This window comes from Balaenoptera musculus, chromosome 5 (genome assembly GCF_009873245.2).
Source record: "Balaenoptera musculus isolate JJ_BM4_2016_0621 chromosome 5, mBalMus1.pri.v3, whole genome shotgun sequence".
In the NCBI taxonomy this organism is placed as follows: Eukaryota; Metazoa; Chordata; class Mammalia; order Artiodactyla; family Balaenopteridae; genus Balaenoptera; species Balaenoptera musculus.
The window spans coordinates 136,315,559-136,338,345 of NC_045789.1; the positions used below are offsets into that span (position 1 = coordinate 136,315,559).

A 22,787-nucleotide genomic window follows, 5' to 3' on the forward strand; every position below is an offset into this window, starting at 1 on the left:
ACGGTAAAATTTGAGTGTCATGCTGTTTGAATATTTTAAAATCCACTTACTAGTCTCAGTTAAATAAAGAAGATGGTACAGTTATGGTAAGTTAGTCAAGGGCTGGAAAGTTAGCGCTGCACCCCTTCTAGGCGGATGGGAGCCCCAGGCTAGCTGCTCCTCGAGCCTGAGCGCCCGTGGCTTTAGCCCCTCGTCCCCACGTGTCTGCCACGCTCACCCGCTCACATCCCTGAGCCTGCCGCCCGTGCGAGCAGGTCATCGGGCTTTCTGGGCCAGCCGCCGGGCTCTTGACACTACTTCGACCCTGCTCGGGGCCTCGTAACGTCAGCGGGTGGCCGTGGCCCCTCCCCGTCCGGGGTGGAGACCAGCAGCACCGCCCGTGGCGGCGGTGAGCGAGGAGAAGGCCACCAGGTCCCGCAGAGCGGGGCAGAGCGATGCTCGCGTTTCGGTGCGCTCTTCCTTCCAGAGCTCGGAGACGCGCGGCTCGTGGGGTGTTCGGGTCCTGTCTCCGCGAGTGACCTGCCTCACCGCTCTGGGCCACTGCCCTGTGCTCTCCGTCCTCCGCAGGCCGAGGGTGCTCGAGGGTTGACCGCCGGGGGCTCGCTCACTGCTCCACCCACGCCGGCTCTGGGCTGAGTGCTCCGTGGCTGACCTCATTCACGTCCACGGCGGCTCTGTCACTGCCCCATTTCTGAGGTGCGGCTCAGAAGCGATCTGCTTGGGCCCCTACAGCCAGTTGGTGGCAGAGCTGGGGTTCGGACTCTGGCCTTGGTGGCTCCCCAGCACTTGCTCAGAAACACCCCTCCCCAGAGAACACGTTGCTCTGGGGCCTTTGGAAGCTTTCCTCTGGGACCTCTGACCTCAGCTCGGAGGAGGTAGAGCCATGCCCGACGGCCGGCCCCTGGGGGAGGACCCCCGTGCAGCGCGCGAGCCGTGGGTGGGAGCGGAAGTTGGGGACCGTTTTCCCGAGAGAAACTTGGGGGCTGTCAGTTCAAAAACCACCCCCTGCAGTGTGCAGCCTGCCGAGAAGGCAGGAGAGGGAACGAGGTGCTGCCAGTGGGGTGGGGAGGTGCCGGCCACCCAGCGGGGCCTTGGGGTTAGCTGTTGGTCACCAGGTGGACCAGAGGAAGGGCGCGGTCAGCGGAGGGAGCTTAGAGCCAAGGAAGCCCTCAGATGGGAAGCGGCGGAGGTACGCTCCTGGAGTCCTTTTCACTCATAGCATTTGCATGCTTCATCACTCTGACTTAAGGCTTACCTGAAAGTTTAAAACAAACAGTACCAAATTGGGGTGCGTTAACTCTTTTTATAGACAGGCACCCCTGTTGAGTGGCAAAAATCTAAATTATGGCTGCAGATGAACATGTATTTCCACTTACATAGTAAAACATTTCCAATGTGATGTCACCAAAAAATGATTTTCATTTACCAATGAAAAAGTGTTTCTTTTTCAGATGCCTGGGGCTCTATCCAGATAGTGCCTGCTTCTCTCCTGCCACTGCTGCCAAAAACAAACAAAAAACCCACTGTAACAGTGGACACATCCGACTGAGACCAATTTTTTAAAAAAGGCTAGTTCACCCTGAATGTTCCTGGCCCAGTAGGCTGCTCTCTGGCATGTCCACATCTACGAGTTGAGTGTAAGTCATTGTGATTCTTTTTCCAAAGTTTGTTTATGCCAATGGTAGTAGTTACTGTATTTACATAATTTAATGTTATGTGAACCGATGGTGCAAAAAGAAATTGTTGTTTCTAAGAACACTTTGAACGCTTTGAAAAGTCTCAATAAAGGCAGATCTCTTTAAAATGCTATGGAATTGGGTGTGGGTGAGACAACTGGAAAATAGTTAACATCTGTTAGGCGTTTACTATGTGTCAGGCACTACGTTAAGCCTTTATATAAAATATCTGTTGGATCCTCACAGTAACTCTGAAATGGGTACTGAGAAAACCAAGGCACAAAGACGCTGAGCAACTTGCCTGATTTAGGAAGTGGTGTGGCCAGGATTCTGAAAGAAAATAATAATGGAGTCTGCGCTGAGATTGTTGTACAAGAAATTTAAGTTTTTGAAATCCATAGACAATTCAAAATGGGTGCAGTCATTCGAGAATCAAAGAATCTACCCTTAAAGGAAGGCCTTGGCTGTCTACCTGAAGATTAGAAGTGGTTGTGCATTTGTATTTCGAAATTAGAATAAAGTGTTGAAAACAAAAAAAACCCCAGAAGGCTGGTTTCATGTGACATCTCATTCAAATTTTCTCGTGCCTGCATTTTTCAGGCCCTGTACTTTTTGACAAGGAGATGAAAAACAAATCTTTAGCCTTTTAGTGTTCATAAAAATAATCTTAGTTCTAGGGGTTTCTAGTCCAAACTCAGGCACTACTCTTTAACTCTCCCCTCATGGAAGGCAGGGTCTCTGCTGGAATGGACAACTCTCCGTATGTCCTTCTTCCCGTGGCTGCAAGCTGCTCCCCTGTCATTTTCTTCAGTGGTTGCACTTCGTGAGAAATCCTCCTTTCTACCTGTAATTGTTTCTGAATCTGACATAGAACTTGGTGCCTGACATACAATAGGCATTCAAGTAACCCTTATTTTCAGAAAATGAGACTGACATTATGCATTAGTCCAACAAATTTATTCAACATTGATTATGTGCTTGGCACTGTGCTTGGCCACTAAGGCGGATGGTAAGCCAACAGTCCTTGTGTTCCGGGGCCTTTGTCTCGGGGGCACAGAGGACGAAGCAGACAGTCACAAAGCGGTGGGTCAAAGGCTGGCATGGGGCTAAACGCAGGCTGCTGTGGGGTGCAGAGGGCTGTCAGTAAGACAGGGGAGAGGATACTTTAGGGTCCTGGCATTCTTCCTCGGACAGCAGTCTGTCTAAAACAGTTTGTGAATGTGTTGCTGTTTCATGATCAAGAGTTCTCCTATAATCTCATTAGAAAGAACCTCGTTATGAAATAATCCACAGAAGATTATTTATCTTCTAGTCAATTGGAACACCTCCAGCACAGGTCATGTAATTTGAGAGACCATCGGTAGCTTTGCTGCTTAAAGCAAGGCCAGCCTCATCAGTCTATTTTGTATCTTTGTGCTCTCAGAGACCTGCTAGTCACTGGGTTGAAGGCTTATGAGGAAAGGTTTGGATCCACCTGGGTAACTGCCAGTGGTTCAGCATCAGCTGAAAATACCTATTCTCTCTAGTGAACCAAGGGGCCGGACACTGATAATGAAAGCTGCTCCCTTGGTGAAGGCACCGAGCCTATTGCCAGTTTGACTTTCAAGCCTCCTCAGCCACAAGAGAACCTAGTGCACCTGTGTCGCTTTCAGTTTGAGGCACCGGGAAAACCAAGTTCTATTTGTCAGTGATTCACTACTTCACTTAGGTCTTGATGAATAGGATGGAGAGAAGACAGAAATTGTAAAGGATGAGGAGAAGGAAGAAGGAAGGCAAAGCTTTTTACTCCTCTCCTTGTAACGTTTGTGCGCTCTGATAAGTACGTTATAAAAAAGTGTATAAGTGTGCTGAAGAAAAGGAGTTTTAATCAACCTTTATTGGGTTTAAGGGGAACACACTTTAGAAAACAAAATCATGTCATCAAAAGATGAAAGTTATTGTGATTTTCTCACAACCAACTGAGTCATCTGCCTAGAGAAAGAAGGGTTTCTAAAGGTGTTTAGCACCAAAAAAGAGATCACCCTTCTTATGATCTTTCTTATTCTTAAGTTTAGGGATGAGAGAATACTGTTAATCCCAAATCTGCACATCTCAAAATTCAAGCTAAGATTAAGAAGAAATAAAACCAAGCCCCTAGCTCCCAAAAGCATCAAAGAAACCGGAAAATATTCATCACTGATTCCAGGTTAAGGAGATAGACCTACCAGGGGTTTCTTACATGAACTCAAGGAATGAGAGACATTTTAATATTTGATACAGAGGAAAATCATGTGCACAGTGAGGGTCCAAGATCTGAAAATATCTCGCGGAAAACAGAAGGCTTATGGACAGTCGGCAGTCGCCAGTCCGTATATTTTGCACCTGGCGAAATACACAATACAGTCACCATTCTGTCTTCACTGGAAAACAAAATTTCATTTTTTGGCACAGATCAATGCATTTCTTTCGTGGATCCAAGAAAACGTTTCATTAGAATTGAAGACTCGTTGAGCCAGAAACAAACATTCACAGTTAAGCAGACAGACTGAGCCTCCTTTCATTGGAAAAGGAGAGACGAAGGAACGTCAGCTCCTTTCCCTGGTTCTCATTCCTCCTGTTCCTGGCTATTTTTTTATTACCCCAGAAGCTAGTGCTACTTACATGCATAACAATTTTAGACTAAGGGAGTTAGTGAGGTTCGAACTGAGCCGGCGACTCAGGACCACACAGTTCAGTGCATTCACAGGGGATTTCACACTGAGCTTAATGCACAGGAATGTTGTTGGCACCCTGCCCATTTGTCGAACCCTCTCACACATGGAGGAAGAACAGTTCTCCTCAGTGTCAGGACACTGAAATTATGGAATTGCTCAGATATAAAAGGGCTTTTGACAGCTTTTTATGAGGAGTAAGTCATCCCTGTTTGTTCCTCTGTACCCATTTTACTTAACCCTGTATGAACTGAGTGCTAACTCAATTTTGTGCACAGCACTAATTGGGAAGCTGAAAAATTAAGAATACAAAACACAATTCCATCCCAAACATCATAGGCCTTTGTAAGAATGGCAAGAAATGGAGAATAAGAGTTAACGAAGGATGAAGTTTGCTGAGATTGAAGACGTTCTGCTGACTCTTCCCGTCAAGAAGGCAGAAAGGCTTTGGCCTCCCTGATCTTCTGCTTCACGCCTCTGCAGGACAGAATAAGCCCAGCGTGATGGTGCTTCAGGGCTTCCAAGCGCTGGTTGAGCTCTTCAGTCCTGTCCACCTTCTCTTCCATGTCCCGAAGGAGTGCTTCCTTGCCCAGAAGCCCGCACTTCTGATTCAGCTTGATGTTGTCAATCCGCAGGCTGTCTCGGGCTTGCTTAGTCTTGGTCAAGATGTCCCTCTTTAGGGCCACCTGAGTCTCAATCTCCATAAGCTCTGACTTTTTACATGCATTTTCTATGTCCACAAAGTGTAACTTTTCCTTCACATGGGTTATTATTTGCACATTGTTGGTCACCTTGCTGCGCAGTTTCAAAAGCGCCTCATTTCGCTCCTCGACTTTCTCATTGAAGGTCTGGTTCTCAATCTTAAGCTGTTCAAAATCTATCAGGAGCAGGCCCTCTGTCAGGTCCTCCTGGGCCCTCATCCTGTTTTCAAAATGCACCAAACTCTGCTTCAGCTGCACGTTCTCTAGCCTCACGGCGCTTATCTCCTTCTCCTTCTTATCCTCCAACGCCTGGATCTGCTCCACCTCTCGCAGAGCGGCCTGGCGACCACCCCTCGTCCGACAGCTGCCCATGGCCTGCATCACCACCTGCTTCTTGAGTGCCTGCAAGCGTCGCCATTCCTTCTCCGCCCGGGAGAGCTTCTCTTTGCACTGCTGCTTCAGCTGGTCCAGCTCGCGGTGGTACCAGCGCAGGTCATCTGACTCCTGCTTCCTCAGATCCTCCAGCATGGCCAGATGGCGTAGGTATGCTTGCTCTTTCTCGGGGGCCTCAGGCTCCGCGCCCTTCTCGGGCACCTCGGCTGCATCCAGGCCCTTCTTCTTGCGCAGCGCCTCGAAGATCTTGTGCTGCAGGTAGATGTTGTAGCGCTGGTAGCGGCCTCGCGCCACCATCAGGGAGCGGTACTGTTCCAGGAGCTCGGCGCGCAGCTGCTGCTCCTGCTGCGTCTGCACCTCCTCAGTCCAATCGCAACTCCCAAGCTCTAGCCCCTCGTCCAAATCCCCCAGCTCGTCCTCGGTCTTCCCCAGGCCTCCTTGCACGAGCTTCTTCTCGCTCTCCTCGCTCTCTTCTCCTTCCTCCGCCAGCTGTCCTTCGCGCTCAGCCTCTCGACCTGGCGCAGCCTCTTCCTTGCCGGCCGTGGCCTGCTGCAGAGAGACCTGCGATGGGATTTCCTTCCTCCTCGGCTCCGCCGCCACCTCCGCCTCCTCCTCGTCCTCGTCCTCCTCCTCCTCCCACTCCTCCTTCTCCTCCCACTCCTCCTTCTCTGGTTCCTCGGGGCCGCCTTCGGGCTCCGGCTTGGCTGGCTCCTCAGGCCCGGCCTCCGCCAGGTCCCCTGGCTCGGCCTCCGCCTCGGCCTCGGCCGGCCACTCCGGCTCTCCGGGCCCCTTCTCGTCAGCAACCTCGGTGGCAGCCGGCCGTTCCTGGGACTCGGCCGGCTCGGCGCCTTCCTCTGAAGCCTCTACGGCCTCCGGCTCCGGCTCCGCGGGTTCGGCCGGGGACTGGGGGCCAGAGCTGGTTTTGATCCCGGACAGCCGTGAGGCCAGGCTCTCCACATCTCCATCTTCCTTCTCGGGGTCGCCAGTGTGGTCGGAGCGGTCGTCCATCTCCCTCCCTCCGGGCCGGCGCCGCGGACCCCGGCTGCAGGCTGTTAAGTTTCCAGGGGCAACCAGGGGCGCGCGCGGTGGGCCCGGCGATTGGCTGGACGTCCGCCTGACGCCCTGTCCCCTTCTCCCCGCCTCCTAGCAAGAGCAGGCCAATGGGAGGTCGCGACCGGACGACGGGTAGCGTTGATTGGGGGAGGGCGTAGGCTCGCTCCACGAGGGGCGTGGCGCGTCCGCCGCGCTTCCTTTCCGCCCTTTTCCCCGCGCCCGGCCTGGGGCGGGGCGTCGGGGAGACTCTGGGAGGGGCGGGCGGCTGGCGCTAGGGGCGCGCAGGCGCAGAGCGGCGGGCCAGGCCCCCGCGCGGTGGCGCGCGCGGGGCGCCTGCGCGGTGCAGCGGGGCGACGGCGGCGGCGGCGGCCGGGCCGGCCCGAGGGCGCCTGCGTGTTGAGGCGGGACGCGGCCCGGCAGGCCGGCTCTGGCGGCGCCTGGGCGGGGCGGCGCGGTGGCGGCGGCCGCGGCGGCGGGCGACGGTTGCTGGAGCGCGGCGGCGGGCCCGGGCGGCGGCGCGCTGACGGCGGTCGCGGCGGCGGCGGGCGCGGGCGGCGGGCGGGGGAAGATGGCGGAGCTCGGTAAGAAGTACTGCGTGTACTGCCTGGCCGAGGTGAGCCCGCTGCGCTTCCGCTGCACCGAGTGCCAGGACATCGAGCTGTGCCCCGAGTGCTTCTCGGCCGGCGCCGAGATCGGCCACCACCGCCGCTACCACGGCTACCAGCTGGTGGACGGCGGGCGCTTCACGCTGTGGGGGCCCGAGGCCGAGGGCGGCTGGACCAGCCGCGAGGAGCAGCTTTTGCTGGATGCCATCGAGCAGTTCGGCTTCGGAAATTGGGTGAGCAGCGGGCCGGGAGGCCGGCGCACCTGCGGGTTCGGCGCGGCCGCGGAGGGCCGGGGGGACAGGGCCAGTTCACGCCCCAGACCCGGCGCCGAGAGGTTAAGCCACCCGCCCAAGGTCACACAGCAGGAAGTAGCGGAGCGGGGGTTCGGACCGTGGCTGTCTGACACCAGGGCCGTTTTCCCCGCCTTTGGGATTACTTCCGTAGGTGTCTGCCGGGTGCACCCCTTGGGCGAGACACCGGACGGAGTGGGAGTCGGGGGACACAGGCAGGTCCGCAGACTTGACAGCAGTAGGCGCCCGAGGAAGGAGTTGGGTTTGCCTGGAGGACAGTGGTGGTGAAGGCCAGACGAGCTCCACACGGGCCCGCGGCCTCTCCCACCGCCTCGCAGGCGCTCACCTTGCCCTCATGGCCCCACTCGCTTTGTGGCCTGTGTCCCCTGCCAGGCACTTGTTCATCCTGGCGTCCCTGCGACACCAGGACCTCGTGTGAGGAGGGCTCAGTGGGTTCCGCCACAGGAGCGTCCCGTCCTGGGTTTTGGTCTCTTCCTCTGTCAGGAGGTTTCTATGGGGACACTTATCTGACAGTAAAAGGCGAGAGCTGGACTGGACTCGTTTACCTCGGGCTCCTTGAGAGAGAGAGACGTGGCGGCGCTTCTCTAGGTGGTCCCTGAGGAGCGCTCTTTTCACTCTGCAAGAGGAAGCTCTCATCCCTATTGGAAGGGGAAAGCCGGGCTGTACTCTGGGCCGCAGCCGCCAAGGATGTGCGGCCACCTCCAGGCATTGTGAGAAGTAGGGAGGAGAGACCTGACCCCAGCTCCCCATCTTTCCAGACCCTTCCACTTGATGGTCCCCCAGCTTCCCCGAACCAGTGTTTCATCTTGCTGCCACTTCTCCAGCAGTACAGCCGGCCCTCAGTATCCATGGGGGATGCGTTTCAGAACCCTCCCAGGCCACCAAAGTCCTCCAGTACTCAGTCCGTTGTATAAAATGGCGAAGCGGGGTTGAACCCACGTATACCAAGGGCCGACCGTACGCCTCTCCTCCTGGGCTTACTGGAAGGCATTCCACACTTCTCCCCACATTCCCAAACACACCCTGCCTTTATTTATGTCTGCTTTTGTTTCTATAAAGTGAGCCAGTCTTCAGGGACCAGTACCCGTTTCACAGCCCTGGAATCTTTACTCTTCTCCCCAACTCCTTAGAGACGCTGCTGTACAAATTCTCACCTAGGCACCAGCATCGTGATGGCCACCCGCGAAAACCTTCCTTCTTACTTTGTTCTGAAATGCCGTTTATTGATGTGTATTGAGCATCTGCTCTGTGCATGTTACAGAAGGACTTCACCCGGGTCTTCAGGGGCTTACGGTGTTGTGAGCATTTGGTCCTGAGCCTGGAGTTCTGCCCTGAGCTCCAGCCTTCGATCGCGAGCCCATCCCTGACATCCTCGTGCTTATCTCCCGGACATCTCGACGTTCCTTGACCCAGATCTCACACCTCGAGCAGTTACTCGGGCTACAAATGAAGAACCATCCTCAGGGCCTTCTGGGTCCAGTTCAGCAGCAGCCTGTCTTCAGAATATTTCCAGAATCTAACCACTTGTCTCAGCCTTAGTCCAGGTTGATGTTTATCTCTCGCCCGACCACTTCGGGAGCCTCCTTACTGGCCTCTCTGCTTCATGCTTGTGCCCTGCAGCCCATTCCAGGCAACAGGATCAGAGTGATCTTTGAGGACACGTCACGTCATATCAGGTTTCCGTGGCTTCCAGTTTTCTGGAGATGAAACGTCAGGGCCTGCAGGCCTTATAGTACCTGCCTACCCCTGGGATCCCAGCTGCTACCCTCCTTGATCATTTTTTAGTTCTTCTGCTTAGAGAGTTCTTCCGCCAGATCAGGGCTTGTGACTGGTCTTTCTTCTTATATATCACTGCCTTAGAGAGCCTTCCCTTCCCCACTTATTCTTGCAGCTATTGTCTCCACAGTAGCAGCTCAAAGTAGCTAGCGTGGACCAAGAGCCTTGCTGGGTGCTGGCCACCGTGCTGAGCTCTCCTGCGCTTCTTGTGAGATCCTCCCAGCAGCCCAGTGCAGCAGGTTTTAAACTGAATAGTTTGACTTCAGAGTCCGTGCTCCTAGCTGCACTGTCTACACTGCCTGCCCTGCAGCACTGTGGAAAATACTCGAAAAACAAGCCGGGGACTAAAACATTTGTAGTGTATGGGAGGAAGCTGGGAGGGCGTTCTCGAAAGCAGTACTTTTCAAACTTTAACTTGCACATGAATCACCTGGGGAGCTTGTTAAAAATGCAGATTCCGACTCCCGGCTGGCAGCAGGCTCAGCTGTTACGAGAGACAAAGCCGGGTGCTTCTCCCTGCTGAACCGGTGGTGGGTTCTGGGGGAGGCTAGCCAGGCCTGGAGGTCCACAGGCCACGCCGAGGCGCCGGCTCTAGTGTCTGTAGCTGTGCTCTTTGGGGCTGCTTTACCCTGAGCTTCACTGTGCGTCATCAGAAGCTCCTCTGCTGCTCTGAGATGTGTGTCGTTCCCAGGTGTGAGCTCGTAAGTGGCGTGTCCCACGCTTGCCGTCGTTAGCAAGCGCCGGTTCTGGGTGACGCTCCTCCCAGCAGCCCTGTGGGGTGGCTCTCAGTTTACAGCTGAAGAACAGCGACTCCGAGAACTTAAAGTACTCGTGCAGGATGCCCCAGCCTTCCACGCGGTGGAGCCAGGGTGTAGACACAGGCCTGACCCGGAGCCTGGGCCTTAACCTCCTGGGGTAGAGCGACGCGGGAGCCAGGTCTGGACCCGGCTCGGCGGGAGGTGAGTGGGTGGGGCGGGGCGGGGCGACAGTGACGGGGCGGGCGCAGGAACTGGCTTTCACGGGCTGAGTGTGGAGTGTGGAGAAAGGCAGTGGGGACGGTGGCGCGGAGGAAGGTGACACCCTTCATTCCGATTTCTCCGCGGGGTCGTGCGGACTTCGTGGGGACAGGCCGCTGTGTAGCCCGGGCCATCTACTCACGCCGCGTCCCGGGGCTGCGGGCCCAGCCGAGGGGTGCCGGCAGTAAGGCCGGGAGGGTTTGGGGACGAGCCGCGGGGTCGGGGGTACACACAGCTGTGACGGCGAGACCGGGGCAGGGCTGGCGGGTGGGCCCACAGGGTCTCATCACCGTGGGTATTGAGACCTCCTCCCCCCAGGGCAGCCGGTCGTGTGGTGGACGCTATGCAGATTCAGAATGAGACATGGATCCTACAGGAACGCAGACACAGACGTAAACACAAGGGTGAAATATTCTACGTTTGTGGATTGGTTGCTGGAGCATCGAACAGTTTGAGGGAGGCCCGGGCTCCTGCAGACAGACGGTGGTCAGGAGGACTCTAGGAGGAGGTGGGGTTCAAGCTGGCCTTGAAGCTAGATTTCAAACTGAAAAAGGATGCGAAGTTCTCTGTGGGCTCTGCGGGGGCTTGTGCTTGTGCACATACATTCGGCCTAATTATCGGAGGCAGGTGGAATGTCCTGCACAAGGAGTTTTACTCTTGTAGATGACAGTAGGCATCCGGCAGCCGGGTGATGCCGGATATGTAGGTGATCGCTGTGCTGTGCAGTCGTTGGTTCATTTGTTCATCCGGCACTTACTTGGGGCCCGTTTTATATCAGCCCCTGTGCTAGGTGCACAGAGTAGCCCCTGGGTGAGGTCTGGAAATAGGTGTTTACAGACATTCTCAGGGAGTCCTAATGCAGTGGGTCAGCAGAGCCTCGTTTGGGGACCATGAGAACGGTCACCTCCTCAACCAGGCGAAAGTCCCTTCTGTGTGCTGGTGGGAAAGGGTAGGTCCATCCTGTGAGCCTCCCGACAGCAGGGTTCTTAATTGCCATTAAGGATGGGGAGGAGGAGGAGGGAAGAGCCTGGATGGAGAAACCAGCTAGAATGAATACGGTTATGCAGAGCATTGTGATTGAGAATACCCTGGACGGCTTGTTAAACACGAATCCTGTCCCCCCTCCCCCTCCGGGTTCTGAAGTCAGCAGGTCTGAGGCTTGGTGTGAGAATCTGCATTTCTAACCACTTCACAGGTGACGCTGCTGCTGGCCCAGGGACCCTACTCGAAAACCACTGATGTGGAGTAAGGCGTGTGACTCTTATATATATGTGTATATATATATATTTTTTTTGCTGTGTTGGGTCTTCGTTTCTGTGCAAGGGCTTTCTCTAGTTGTGGCAAGCGGGGGCCACTCTTCATCGCGGTGCGCAGGCTTCTCACTATGGCGGCCTCTCTTGTTGCGGAGCACAGGCTCCAGACGCACAGGCTCAGTAGTTGTGGCTCATGGGCCTAGTTGCTCCGCGGCATGTGGGATGTTCCCGGACCAGGGCTCGAACCCACGTCCCCTGCATTAGCAGGCAGATTCTCAACCACTGCGCCACCAGGGAAGCCCAGGCGTGTGACTTTTAAAACTTCTATTATTTTTTAAAAAGTATATATTTTTATTGTGGTAAAACATACATGATGTAAACTTTGCCATTTTAACCATTTGTAAGTGTCCAGTTCGGTGGCATGAGTACATTCACGTTGGGCAGCCATCACCACCATCATCCCCAGAACATCTTCACAGACAGAAACTCTGTCCCCCGTTTCCACCTCCCCCAGCCCCTCGTAGTTGCTCTTCTACTTTGTGTCCCAATGGGTCTGCCTGTCCTAGGGACCTCACGTAAGTGGGTTCATGTAATAACGTTTGTGCTTTTGTGACTGGCTTGCTTCACTTACGATAATGTTCCCCAGGTTCGTCAGTGTTGTAGCAGGTGTCAGGACTTCCTTCCTCTTTAAGGCTGACTAATACTCCAGTGTGTGGATGGACCACCTTTTGTTTATCCAGTCTTCCATCGATGGGCACTTGGGTTGCTTCCACTTTTGGCTGCTGGGAATGATGCTGCAGTGAACGTAGGTGCTCAGATATCTCCTGGAGTCCTTATTATTTTGGGTGAATACCAGGAGGTGGAATTGCTGGATCTGTGTAATTTTCCTGAGGACCCGCCATGCTGTTTTTTGCAGTGGGGCACACAGCTTTTTCAGGCTCTTTCACAGGTAGCCTGATCTGACCTGAGCGGCTTTAGTCCCCTTGAGGGACAGTCCCCTGTGTGAGCTGGTGAATCCTGAGTGAGTTGAGGGAGGTGGACAGGGCCCCTGCAGTGGCTGATGACCTGGAAGCACAGACAAGAGACCCGTGTTAGTCACCAACCTCTGCGGTCGGAGGCGGCCCTGACCCGGACAGCAGCGCATCCCAGAGGAGGGGTTGGGCTGGAAGGCAGGGGAAGGTCTGGGGCCTACGATGCGGGGTGGGCGGCCCAGGGCGTCCTCCCAGCCCCCAGAGGCAGACGGGCTGTTCTCTTCACTGTAAAAGGTGACCGGCCGGGGCTGGAGGAGGCAGTGGCCGCGTCCAGGGCCCCGTGTGAGCGCGCGGGGCTCCGGCGCAGGGGGCTGGCCCGGCCCGGGGTCCTCGCAGCCAGTCCGGGAGAAGGGCACACGTGCACGCGGGGGCGCGGAGGCCCAGGTGGGGCTGCAGGTCCGGGTCCGAAGCCCAGGTTTAGTCCACGGGGCAGGCGGACGAGTGTAAGGAGTGACTGAGGGAGGCCGGTGCCGGCTCCTGCTCGCGTCCCTGTCACAGGCTCCGGCCCTTCGTCCCGGTGGCGGGCGGCCCGGGCGCTCCTCTGGGCGCGAGGAGAGCCGTGGGGGGAGCCGGCCGCGGAGCGCCCTCCGGGCTCTGAGTCCGCCCTGGACCCCGCTCTCTCCCGGCCCCGCAGGCCACTCACTCTCTGCTGCCCCGGGGCCCCTGCGGCGTCCTGGCTGCTCTCGGGGTCTCTGCCCCAGCCCCTGGGGCTGCTGGGTTGCTTCTGTCCCCTTGAGGCTTCTTCCCTTAAAGAAAAAGGAAGCTGGAGCCGTGCCCCTCTCGGGAGATGCAGCGCGCGCCCGCCCCAGGCCTGGCCCCTGAGCCTCCGGAGCGAAGCCGGCCTCCGGACCTCCGCCTCCCAGGCAGACGCTGCCGCCGGGAAAGGATGTGCGCTCTTCAGGATGCTCTAGAGCAGAACCGCCAGCCTGCACAGGAAGGGTGCTCTGTGACGCTAGAGATAGTCGTTCTGTGAAAGGCACTGGTTTGTGCACAAAGGTTGGACTGAATTCTCTGCCCGGGAAGAAGTAGGTCGTGCGGTGCCCTCACACATCCCGGAGGTCAGAGAGGGAGCCGTGGCCGCACTTGTGTGATGCGGTCCGTCTGGAAAGGAGAGCAGGAGCCCGGCGGCGGGGCCTTGCGCTGCCTTTTGAACGTCTCAGAAAGCAGTTGACTGCACGGCCTGCTCTTGGTGTGCCCTGCGCCACTGGGTGGGCGAGTGCTGGCCGGTGCCCTGGGGGGTAGCTTCACCTAGGGTTATTCTCCCAGTCCGCAAAACGTGGGGAGTAAAAGTCATGGTACCTCGTGGGAACCGCTAGGAGGATGAAATGAGGTGACAGATGTAAAGGCTCGTACACGTTAACTGTTATTATTCATGATGGTTTTTGTTTTATCCTGACCAAACCCTTTAAGAGGAGGAATTACAGATCAAGAAGCAGAAGTTGAGAGGATAAGGATCCCACGCTAATAAGTAATTGAGCCAGAATCTGAACCTAGTTCTGGGGATCATCGAAGGCTCCCTTCAGGAGATGATCTGGGTCTTGAGAATAAACACAGGTTGTGGAAGTGACGCTGACCGCTTCGTAGTAGTAACGATAGCCAACATCCACGGGGGCAAACTGTGCCCGACACTGGGCTAAGCACTGTGCGTGTGTCACCTCATTAACTCCCCCTTCTGTCCCGTGAAGGAGGTGGTGGCGTTACCTCCGTAATTCAGACAAGGAGACTGAGGCACAGAGAAGTGATTCGTCTGAGCTACTGCACAGTGAAGGGGTGGGGCCAGGAGTGGGTCGCGAAGCCCGGCCCCAGCCTGTGCACGTGGGAAGTAGTTGGCATTTGTCTGGAGGATGTCGGCACAGCAGCCCGGCGAGCAGACCTTCAGGTCAGGAGGGGCAGAGGCCACCTCGGGCGGGAGGGGCAGAGGCCACCTCGGGCGAGAGCGGCCAGCACGGAGGGGAGAGACCCGAGGCGGCCCCGCTGGCGGGAGCGGACCGGCCCGCAGTGCTGCCGGTTCTCTGGACTGTTCTTTCTTCCTTTCCCTGCTCAGGTGCTGGCGGCTGGCATGAGTGCGCCTGGGAAGGCCGGAGGGCGTGCAGAGCAGCCGGAGCGCCCAGGGGAGCTGTTGCCCACTGGGCCTCCTTCCTCTCCTGGAGAGGCTGCGTCCTGGCCTGGGTCTAGTGACCTTGGAAAGTAGACCTCACGGGCCCAGTTCAGTGTCTGAGCGACACGTTTTCCTTTATTTTTCTGAGGACTTCAGGAAGCAGCATACCTAACTCTCCTTACCTTTTGGCAAAGATGGGAGTCTCTTTTTTCCTAAGCGTTTAGCGTTAGGCTTTGGGCTGCTTACCGGTGTGGTACTGCGTGCTGCGGCGGGAGCGGAGCCAACCGCAGGATACAGCTGTGTTCCTTGTTTAGTTCTAGTGGTGCTTGAAGGGAACTTTCTCTTCAAATCTCTTTCCCCCAAACTCACTTTTGTTGCTTCTGCCTGCCCAGCCGTCTGTCTGTCCATCCATCCTTCTGTTCATCTGTCCCTCCGTCCATCCATCCTCTGTCCATCTGTCTATCCATCTATCTGGATTAAGAAACAACTTTGACCTTGAACATGTGAGGGAAAGAACTTCCCTCCCATTCACCCGCCTGCTGTCACATGGGACGCTGTAACGTGGTGATGGGCCACTTCTCTCACTTGTGTGACCACTGACACGTGAAGATTGAAGGGTGTGACGAGCAGGGTGCTGGGCCTGTGGTAGGAGTGCTGTTGCTGTTTTTAACCATCATCTTTTAAAATACGTTCATTACTGTGGTTTCGCTTCCCTGAACCTGTCTACCTTCTGTGGACTCCTATTAGAATCAGAGCTGGGCCATCGCTGTCATTTAGACTATTCCATTATGACCCTCACTGTTCGAGGGCCCTTGGAAACTAGGACCTTGCGTGCTTTCCTGGGCCTTGTTCACTGCTCATTAAGCTAATGTGGTGGCCCCTGGGGGCGCGATTCTCTCAGCTGTAGCTGGCGGCCAGTGTCTCTCCCAGCAGTGGCCTTCCTTAGGCAGTGGCTGGCGTGCTTGCTGATGGGGGTTCCTGGGCTCCTAGCCCAGGATGGGGGTGACAGGGCGCTAGCCCCACTGATCTGTGGCTTCATAAATACCCATCGCCCGGGTCCATCTGGAGCCAGCGACCCCCTTTGTTACCTGAAGAGGAGCTGGATAACTGAGGAGTCAGCACAGGGCCCACAGCTGTGTGGCCCGCTTGCCCGGCGGGGCTGGGAGCCCAGGCCGCCCGCCTGGCCGCCACGCAGCCGCGGGAGTGTGGATATTTGCAGAGCAAGGCGTGGAGCCACGGAAGCATTGGGGTGTCGCCCCCCGGAACACAAGAGCCGTGTCTTTTAAGGGCTCTGTATGTTTTTCCTTTAAACATTTTGGATGAAAATCTTAGACCTGTGTAAACAGAGTATTGAGGCAGAATTTAACTTTACTTAAAAAATACTTGTAGTTTTACTCAAAAGAAGTGAAAAACCAGCACACCGAATCCCTCCCGAAATGTGAGCATCTTGCATCTGCTCAGTGCAGGAAGCAGCCCAGAGCCATTAGCTCACGCACAGACAGGCCCGCGGTCCCACCAGCACCCCCGTTGAGGTAGCTGCCACGTCTCGTCCGCTCTGGGGCTGCACGCTTCCTTCCGTGTCTCTGGGCCCGGGACACCTGTGGGGAGTACTGGCCCGGTGCTTGTGGGGCGTCTGTAATTTGGGGTTGGCTGCCGGGCCCTGGCCTCACAGTGGTGAACAGAGCCGACCAGGGTCCCCTCTCCTGATGCTTCCCTCTGCTTGGGACTTTTCCTTAGTTTTAAAAATGGGCAGTACGTTCATAACGTTGAAAACGCTAAGTCATAAGAAGGTGTGCAGTGAAGTGGCCCCCTGCCAACCTCACCTGATGCCCTGGGGGACGGGGCTGGAGTCGTGTGTCTTTAGAAGGTGTCTGATGCACCACAGGCGGAGAGCTTTCTGTCTCCCAGCCATTTGGGCACGAGGGCAGCAGCGTGAACACACCCTTCTGTTGCGTGCGTTTTCAGCTGCCCCATGTGGGAGCAAACGCAGGTGAGGTCCCGAGAGCCCTCGCTGGGAGGACGCGCCGTGCATCCCCGGCCTGCGGCCCCCGGGCTTCCTTGCTGCCTCCACAGCCTCTGCTCTCTGTTCCCAGAGTGTCGAGATTGATGGAGAGAACCTCAGATCAATAAAAATACCTTGGTTTGGTCAGATGCAGCTTTGCTGCCGAGAATCCTTCTGTTCTTTCAGGGTTTAAATTTTACCCTCAGTGTGGTCCTCTGAGCATCTGATGATTTCTGGGAGGCAGGTCGCTGGGGTTCAGGGTGGACAGCAGACTTGCTGGAGGGCAGAGCTCTCACAGCAGGTCTGCACTGGACCAGGGACGGGGCCCAGATCGGGGGCCCAAGTTCCTACCCACGCAGCCTGGGTGGAAGCTGCGGTGAGGGGGAGAGGCTGAGGGGCACGGCTCCCGGAGCTGGCAGCTCAGACCAGGCGCAGGCGGGCAATCCCGCTCCCCAGACACGCTCACCAGGGTGACATGCTCCCGAAAGGGCGTGGGTCAGGGACAGTGTCTTCCCAGTGTGTCACGGGGGCTCTTGGGCCCCAAGGTGGAGCCAGGGGAAGACCGTTACCGTCCACGAGAGCCTCACCGGCCGCTGAGGGGGGCCTCCTGCTCCTTTACTGTGGGACTCAAGGCTCTGAGGAGGGAGTGGCCAGCCTGGGTCAGTGACAGTAGCTGCTGGGAATGGTTGTGACTTGCTTTTGTTTTGTTGTTTTTTGGATGAAATGCTTCCTGGGGAAGGATTATGACAGAGTTGATGCTTAGAGTGATTTTTTAAGTGTCTTTTTTTTAATATAAATTTATTTATTTTATTTTATTTATTTTTGGCTGTGTTGGGCCTTCGTTGCTGCGCACGGGCTTTCTCTGGTTATGGCGAGCGGGGGCTACTCTTTGTTGCCGTGCACAGGCTTCTCATTGCAGTGGCTTCTCTTGTTGTGGAGCACGGGCTCTAGAGTGCAGGCTCTGTAGCTGTGGCTCGCAGGCTCAGTAGTTGTGGCTCGCGGGCTCTAGAGCGCAGCCTCAGTAGCTTGGTGCATGGGCTTAGTTGCTCCGCGGCATGTGAGGTCTTCCCAGACCAGGGCTCGACCCGTGTCCCCTGCATTGGCAGGCGGATTCCCAACCACTGTGCCACCAGGGAAGCCCGCTAAGAGTGATTTTTAAAGAAGAAACCATGTAGTTTCTCCATGAGACAGAGTCTAGCTTTAGCTGTGGTCCTCCCTTTTCCCTGCATGGTGCTCAGAAAGAGGCCTTGCAGTTAGGTCCTGGTCCTGCCTTCTTTGTTCCAGTGCCTTTCAGCCCCGCCCTCTGTGCGGCACCTCCGGGAGGGACGCTGGGTCTGGTCACTGTGCCAGGGATCCTTCCTAATGCTTCCCTCCCCTCCCCTACCCTCCATGCCCAGTTTGTCAGCAGCGTCAGCCCGAGGAGACTGGCTGGTTTCTTGGGTTCCAGTTTGGCCTTTGGGGGTGCAGGGACCATCCCGATCTCGGGGGGCGGGGGGGCGCGCGTTTCTGGGGCGGAAGGCAGCCTGTGCGGCGCCCCGGCGGCTGCCAGAGCCGGGAGGGCAGAGCGCGGGGTGAGCGAGGCGGGCGGGGTGCTGAGTGGCTGCCGGTGAATGAGTGCGCATTTTGGGCAGTTACTTTCTGAAGTGGCTTTAGCGGTTGACTTTGAGGAAGAGGCCTCTTGGCAGAAGGAAAAGATTGAGGGAGTTGTACAATTTCCTCCCATTAATAACTGTGTTCGCGGAATGAACGCCTGCTTGCAGCCCGGGCGTTTCCAGCCGCCAGGCCACGGGGGCTGTCAGAAGTGATGGCCCACCTTCCCCTTTGAAAGGCTCTTTCCCACTCAACGCGACTGCCCCCTAGGAAAGGGACAGGCGGACGTTCGGGGCCGGGGTGTCAAAGACCGGGCCTCGGCCCTTTCTGTTGGGAGGCGGGCAGCGCGATGGAGACCCGGGCGTGTCTGTTGTCTGGTCTGGGAATGGAGAGGTGGGCTGGGATGAGGCGTGCGCCCCCGGGCTCTGGCTGTGCGCCCGCATCCTGTGAGCCCCTCAGCCAGACAGCCGCCCCGAGAGCGGGGCGTGCGGCGCGCAGATCGGCCCGTGCCAGGGGCCTCCGCTCGCTCTCTTAGGGAGCCCGGAGCAGAGTCGGGATCTCAGGCGTGGGTTCCAGCCCCGCTCTGCTGCCGGCTCCCACCGTGACCCCGCGCATGTTGGCGCCTCTTTGGGTCCTCACTTTCTCACGGGCGGGCGGAATCCTCGAAGGTTCCCTCTAGCGCTGACTTCCACGTGATCAGCCCAGCCCTAAAGAATGTGCAGGAGGAGTGTCTCTGGAGAGGGGACCATAATGATGCCATAGGAAGTAGTTCAGGTGAACCTTTGTGAAAGCGTTAAGGGAATCGCTTGAACGCTGAGTCTGACACTCTGACTTTGGAAATGACCTCTGACCTTTGCCGTTGTAGGAGGATATGGCTGCTCACGTCGGCGCTTCCCGGACTCCCCAGGAAGTGATGGAGCACTATGTAAGCATGTACATCCACGGAAACCTGGGGAAAGCCTGCATCCCCGACACCATCCCCAATCGGGTGACAGACCACACCTGCCCCAGTGGAGGCCCCCTGTCTCCCAGCCTCACCACCCCCTTGCCTCCCCTAGACATCTCGGTGGCCGAGCAGCAGCAGCTGGGCTACATGCCGCTGCGGGACGACTACGAGATCGAGTACGACCAGGACGCCGAGACGCTCATCAGCGGGCTCTCGGTCAACTACGACGACGACGACGTGGAGATCGAGCTGAAGCGCGCGCACGTGGACATGTACGTGCGGAAGCTCAAGGAGCGGCAGCGGCGCAAGAACATCGCGCGCGACTACAACCTGGTGCCCGCCTTCCTGGGCAAGGACAGGAAGGAGAAGGAGAAGACGGCCAAGCGCAAGGTCACCAAGGAGGAGAAGGAGCTGCGGCTGAAGCTGCGGCCGCTCTACCAGTTCATGTCCTGCAAGGAGTTCGACGACCTGTTTGAGAACATGCACAAGGAGAAGATGCTGCGCGCCAAGATCCGGGAGCTGCAGCGGTACCGGCGCAACGGCATCACCAAGATGGAGGAGTCGGCCGAGTACGAGGCGGCCCGGCACAAGCGGGAGAAGCGGAAGGAGAACAAGAACACGGCCGGCTCCAAGCGGGGGAAGGAGGACGGCAAGGACAGCGAATTCGCCGCCATCGAGAACCTGCCCGGCTTCGAGCTGCTGTCGGACCGCGAGAAGGTGCTCTGCAGCTCCGTGAACCTGAGCCCCGCTCGCTACGTGACCGTGAAGACCATCATCATCAAGGACCACCTCCAGAAGCGGCAGGGCATCCCCTCCAAAAGCCGCCTGCCCAGCTACCTGGACAAGGTCCTGAAGAAAAGGATTTTAAACTTCCTCACGGAGAGTGGTTGGATTTCCAGGGATGCTTCCTGAAGGCGAGTCGCTGTGAGCCCTGGAGTGATGCGGAAAAGCTTGTGAGCCAAAATGACCGGGGGAGGGGGGGTGGGGGAGGGGCGAGGAAACGCTTTTTTCCCCGTTGCTCTTTTTTAAACAAATTGAGTTCTTTTTTGAGGATATAAATTCTTTTTATGGTCCTCTTTAGAAGCAATAGAAACACTCTTATATCGGATCGTGGGGGAGACAAGTATCTATTTTAACTTAGTCCTGAAAGTAATACTTTAAGATGACGATTTGCCTTTAAGTGTTCGGTTTGGAGAATATTACGAGATTGGGTAATTTCCCTTTATTTGTGAGTTTCTTCCCTTTGGTACATGACTGTTGTGCTGTGGGCAGAGGGACGCCTTGCCCTGCTGGGCTGCCAGCTTCGCCCTGTGACCTGACACCCCGGCACAGCCCGGCACGTGGCACTTTAGATGGGGGCCGGGCAGGGCAGGTGGAAGAGAGGCCGGGGAAGGACAGGACAGGGTGTCCGCAGGGACTGGAGAGGAGGAATCTGGTGTGGAACAAGTTGGTCAAATGGAGCGTCCGTAGCTCCCGAATCCGACCGCCCCGGCTTGTTCCCGGGGGGCTCACCGTGGGAGGAGCAGCGGCCCTTGGCAGGCTCCCTTGGGTCTCGGAGGACACCGGGCCCAGCACGGACTGCCAGAATGCTGGGGCTGCTTTTTGCTGCTCTGAGAAGTTGCATGCGTTTTACTTGGAAGAACTCGTTTTAGAAGGTTCACGGTTGAGAGTTCTCTGGGTTCTGGCGTTAGCTCCCCCCCGGGGTTTTCACCCCGGTTGCAAGTACCTCTTCCGCTGCGACTGTGGCCCTGCATCTTACTTGGGGTGGCGTCAGGCGCTCAGCTTGGCGAGGCCTGGGCACTGCTGCTCTGGGTCACCGTCTTGAACCCCACTCAGAGGTGGCTTCTGCCCGGCCCTGTTTAGAGATGCTCCCAGGGGCGCTCTTTCGTGGACCTGGACGGTACCTTCCTTCTGGAAACTGAGGAGTCCCTCGTCTTCCCGCTGCTCAGGGCTCTTGTGTCCAAGGCCCTGCTTTGGAGTTGGTGGAGTGGCCAGAGCCCAGCGGTCGGTTCCTCCCGGGGCACGTCCTGCCTCTCCTCCCTCACAGCTACCAAGACTGTTTACCTCCCAGTGTGTCTGGGCTTGAAGTTACATTAAAGTGAAGTTATTTGAAAGAAAAAAGAAGAAAACCTCATCATTTCCAAGAACGACTTAATTACGGTGCCTTTTCCTTTCTTCTTACGTTCTTCTGTCCTCTAGGGTAAAATTTTCAGCATTAAATAAGCCCTTCAGATACACTGTATATGGCTTTAGTTGTAAACTGCGTGGCACGCTGGCAGGGAAGCACTCCCTGTGACCTAACGAGGAGCCCGGCATGTCTGTGTGAGCACGCAGTAGCGGGCAGCGCTCTTGCTCCCGGGCGCCCCGCAGGGTAACGGCGGCTGGCAGAGCGCAGGTCCTGCCTACCACTGAGCAGAGATGGAGACCGTGCTACGTGTCTGCAGGTGTTCCAGCCAGTGTTCTCACCTGGGGTTCCTGGACTGGCAGCCTCGGCATCCCCTGGGAACCTGCTAGAAATTCAGGTACTCGGGCCTCGCCCCCGTCCTCAGAAATGCTAGGGCTGGGGCCCGTGGAGCTGTGTTTTTACTGGCCTTCCAGGTGACCGGGATGCAGGCTGAAGTTTGAGAACTACTGGCTTTAGCTACTCTGATGTCATTGATTTTCTACATCAGATTCCTAGTTTGATGAGGTTTTAACTTTAGTCTTATTTTTATATAAAATGATTGATTGCCAGACTTTCATGAAGCTTGAGAAGCAAAAGCTCCCTGTAAATGTGCGTGGCCCTGGCTGAGAGCTGTCAAATGAAAAACTTTTGTGTTTAAGCAGGTTTTCAGTATGTGTATCTTTTTTGATGGTATGAAGAACTTATTTAGGCTTGACTGTTTTTAAACAAACAAACACCATAATGAATGTATAATTTATGTTAAAGTATTAACGCTTCGTTACAAGGGAAATGTAATTTTATGATTGGTTGCCTCTTATCCCATCAACTCCAGCTATTACTGTCACATTAGTCCTTACCCTGCTGTTAGCTCGGAGCCTTTAAATTTCTGTATTTAATTCTCATGATAAATTAGTCACCATAATCCCATGGAATTAATTAGGTCTTTTCAGAATTTAAACTCTTTGAGTCACAAAAGATAATCAGCTATTCAGAATAATGCTCTGGGTGGCCAACATTCCGAGAATGTATTAAAACCGAAACTCTGCCTACTGTTCTTATTTCCCTTTTACATATTAAACAGGTTGAGAACCAAATAGTGTCACTGCTTGCTTTTTACCGCCTGCCCCTGGAGCCTTAGCTTTTCAGTCTCATAGATGCTATGAGCCAGCCTTCAAAATCAGGATGGGGGACAGTCAGCCCGTGACGTCATAGTGTGGCACTAACGTGTCACACCAGTTTTTCCTCCAAACTGTGAAGAGTTAAAATAGATTTCAGTTAAGCAGAAAACCCTTCACGCCACTCTCCTTCCCTGAAAGAAGCGGAACACCCAGAGCTCTCGTGGAGCCAGGCCGGGAGAGCCGATGGTGAGTAGACAGCGTGCCTCTGTCACCTACACTGTGCTACGAATCCAGGCCGCGATCACGCAAAACCCAGGAACTCGACGACGGTGCGGCCCACGGGTCTTTAATTGCCAGTGTCAGT

General features: G+C 56.0%; 2 protein-coding genes across 2 annotated transcripts; one reads left to right on the forward strand and one right to left on the reverse strand.

Annotated features, from left to right (window-relative positions):
• Positions 1 to 3,560: 3,560 nt before the first annotated feature.
• CCDC96 (coiled-coil domain containing 96) lies at positions 3,561 to 6,632 on the reverse strand. Its single transcript, XM_036852099.1, has one exon. It carries the CDS (start codon positions 6,466 to 6,468, stop codon positions 4,795 to 4,797), a length of 1,674 nt encoding a protein of 557 aa, XP_036707994.1. The 5' UTR covers positions 6,469 to 6,632; the 3' UTR covers positions 3,561 to 4,794.
• A 354-nt stretch (positions 6,633 to 6,986) lies between these two features.
• Positions 6,987 to 22,399, forward strand: TADA2B (transcriptional adaptor 2B). The gene is made up of 2 exons (XM_036853033.1): positions 6,987 to 7,351; positions 19,061 to 22,399. Exons 1-2 carry the CDS (start codon positions 7,082 to 7,084, stop codon positions 20,051 to 20,053), a joined length of 1,263 nt encoding a protein of 420 aa, XP_036708928.1. The 5' UTR covers positions 6,987 to 7,081; the 3' UTR covers positions 20,054 to 22,399.
• Positions 22,400 to 22,787: the final 388 nt, after the last annotated feature.

Coding starts and splice junctions, on each gene's coding strand:
- CCDC96 (XM_036852099.1), bottom strand. CDS start 6,468: ATGGACGACCGCTCCGACCACACTGGCGACCCCGAGAAGGAAGATGGA.
- TADA2B (XM_036853033.1), top strand. CDS start 7,082: ATGGCGGAGCTCGGTAAGAAGTACTGCGTGTACTGCCTGGCCGAGGTG. Junction 7,352..19,060: donor AGTTCGGCTTCGGAAATTGG/GTGAGCAGCGGG, acceptor TTGCCGTTGTAG/GAGGATATGGCTGCTCACGT.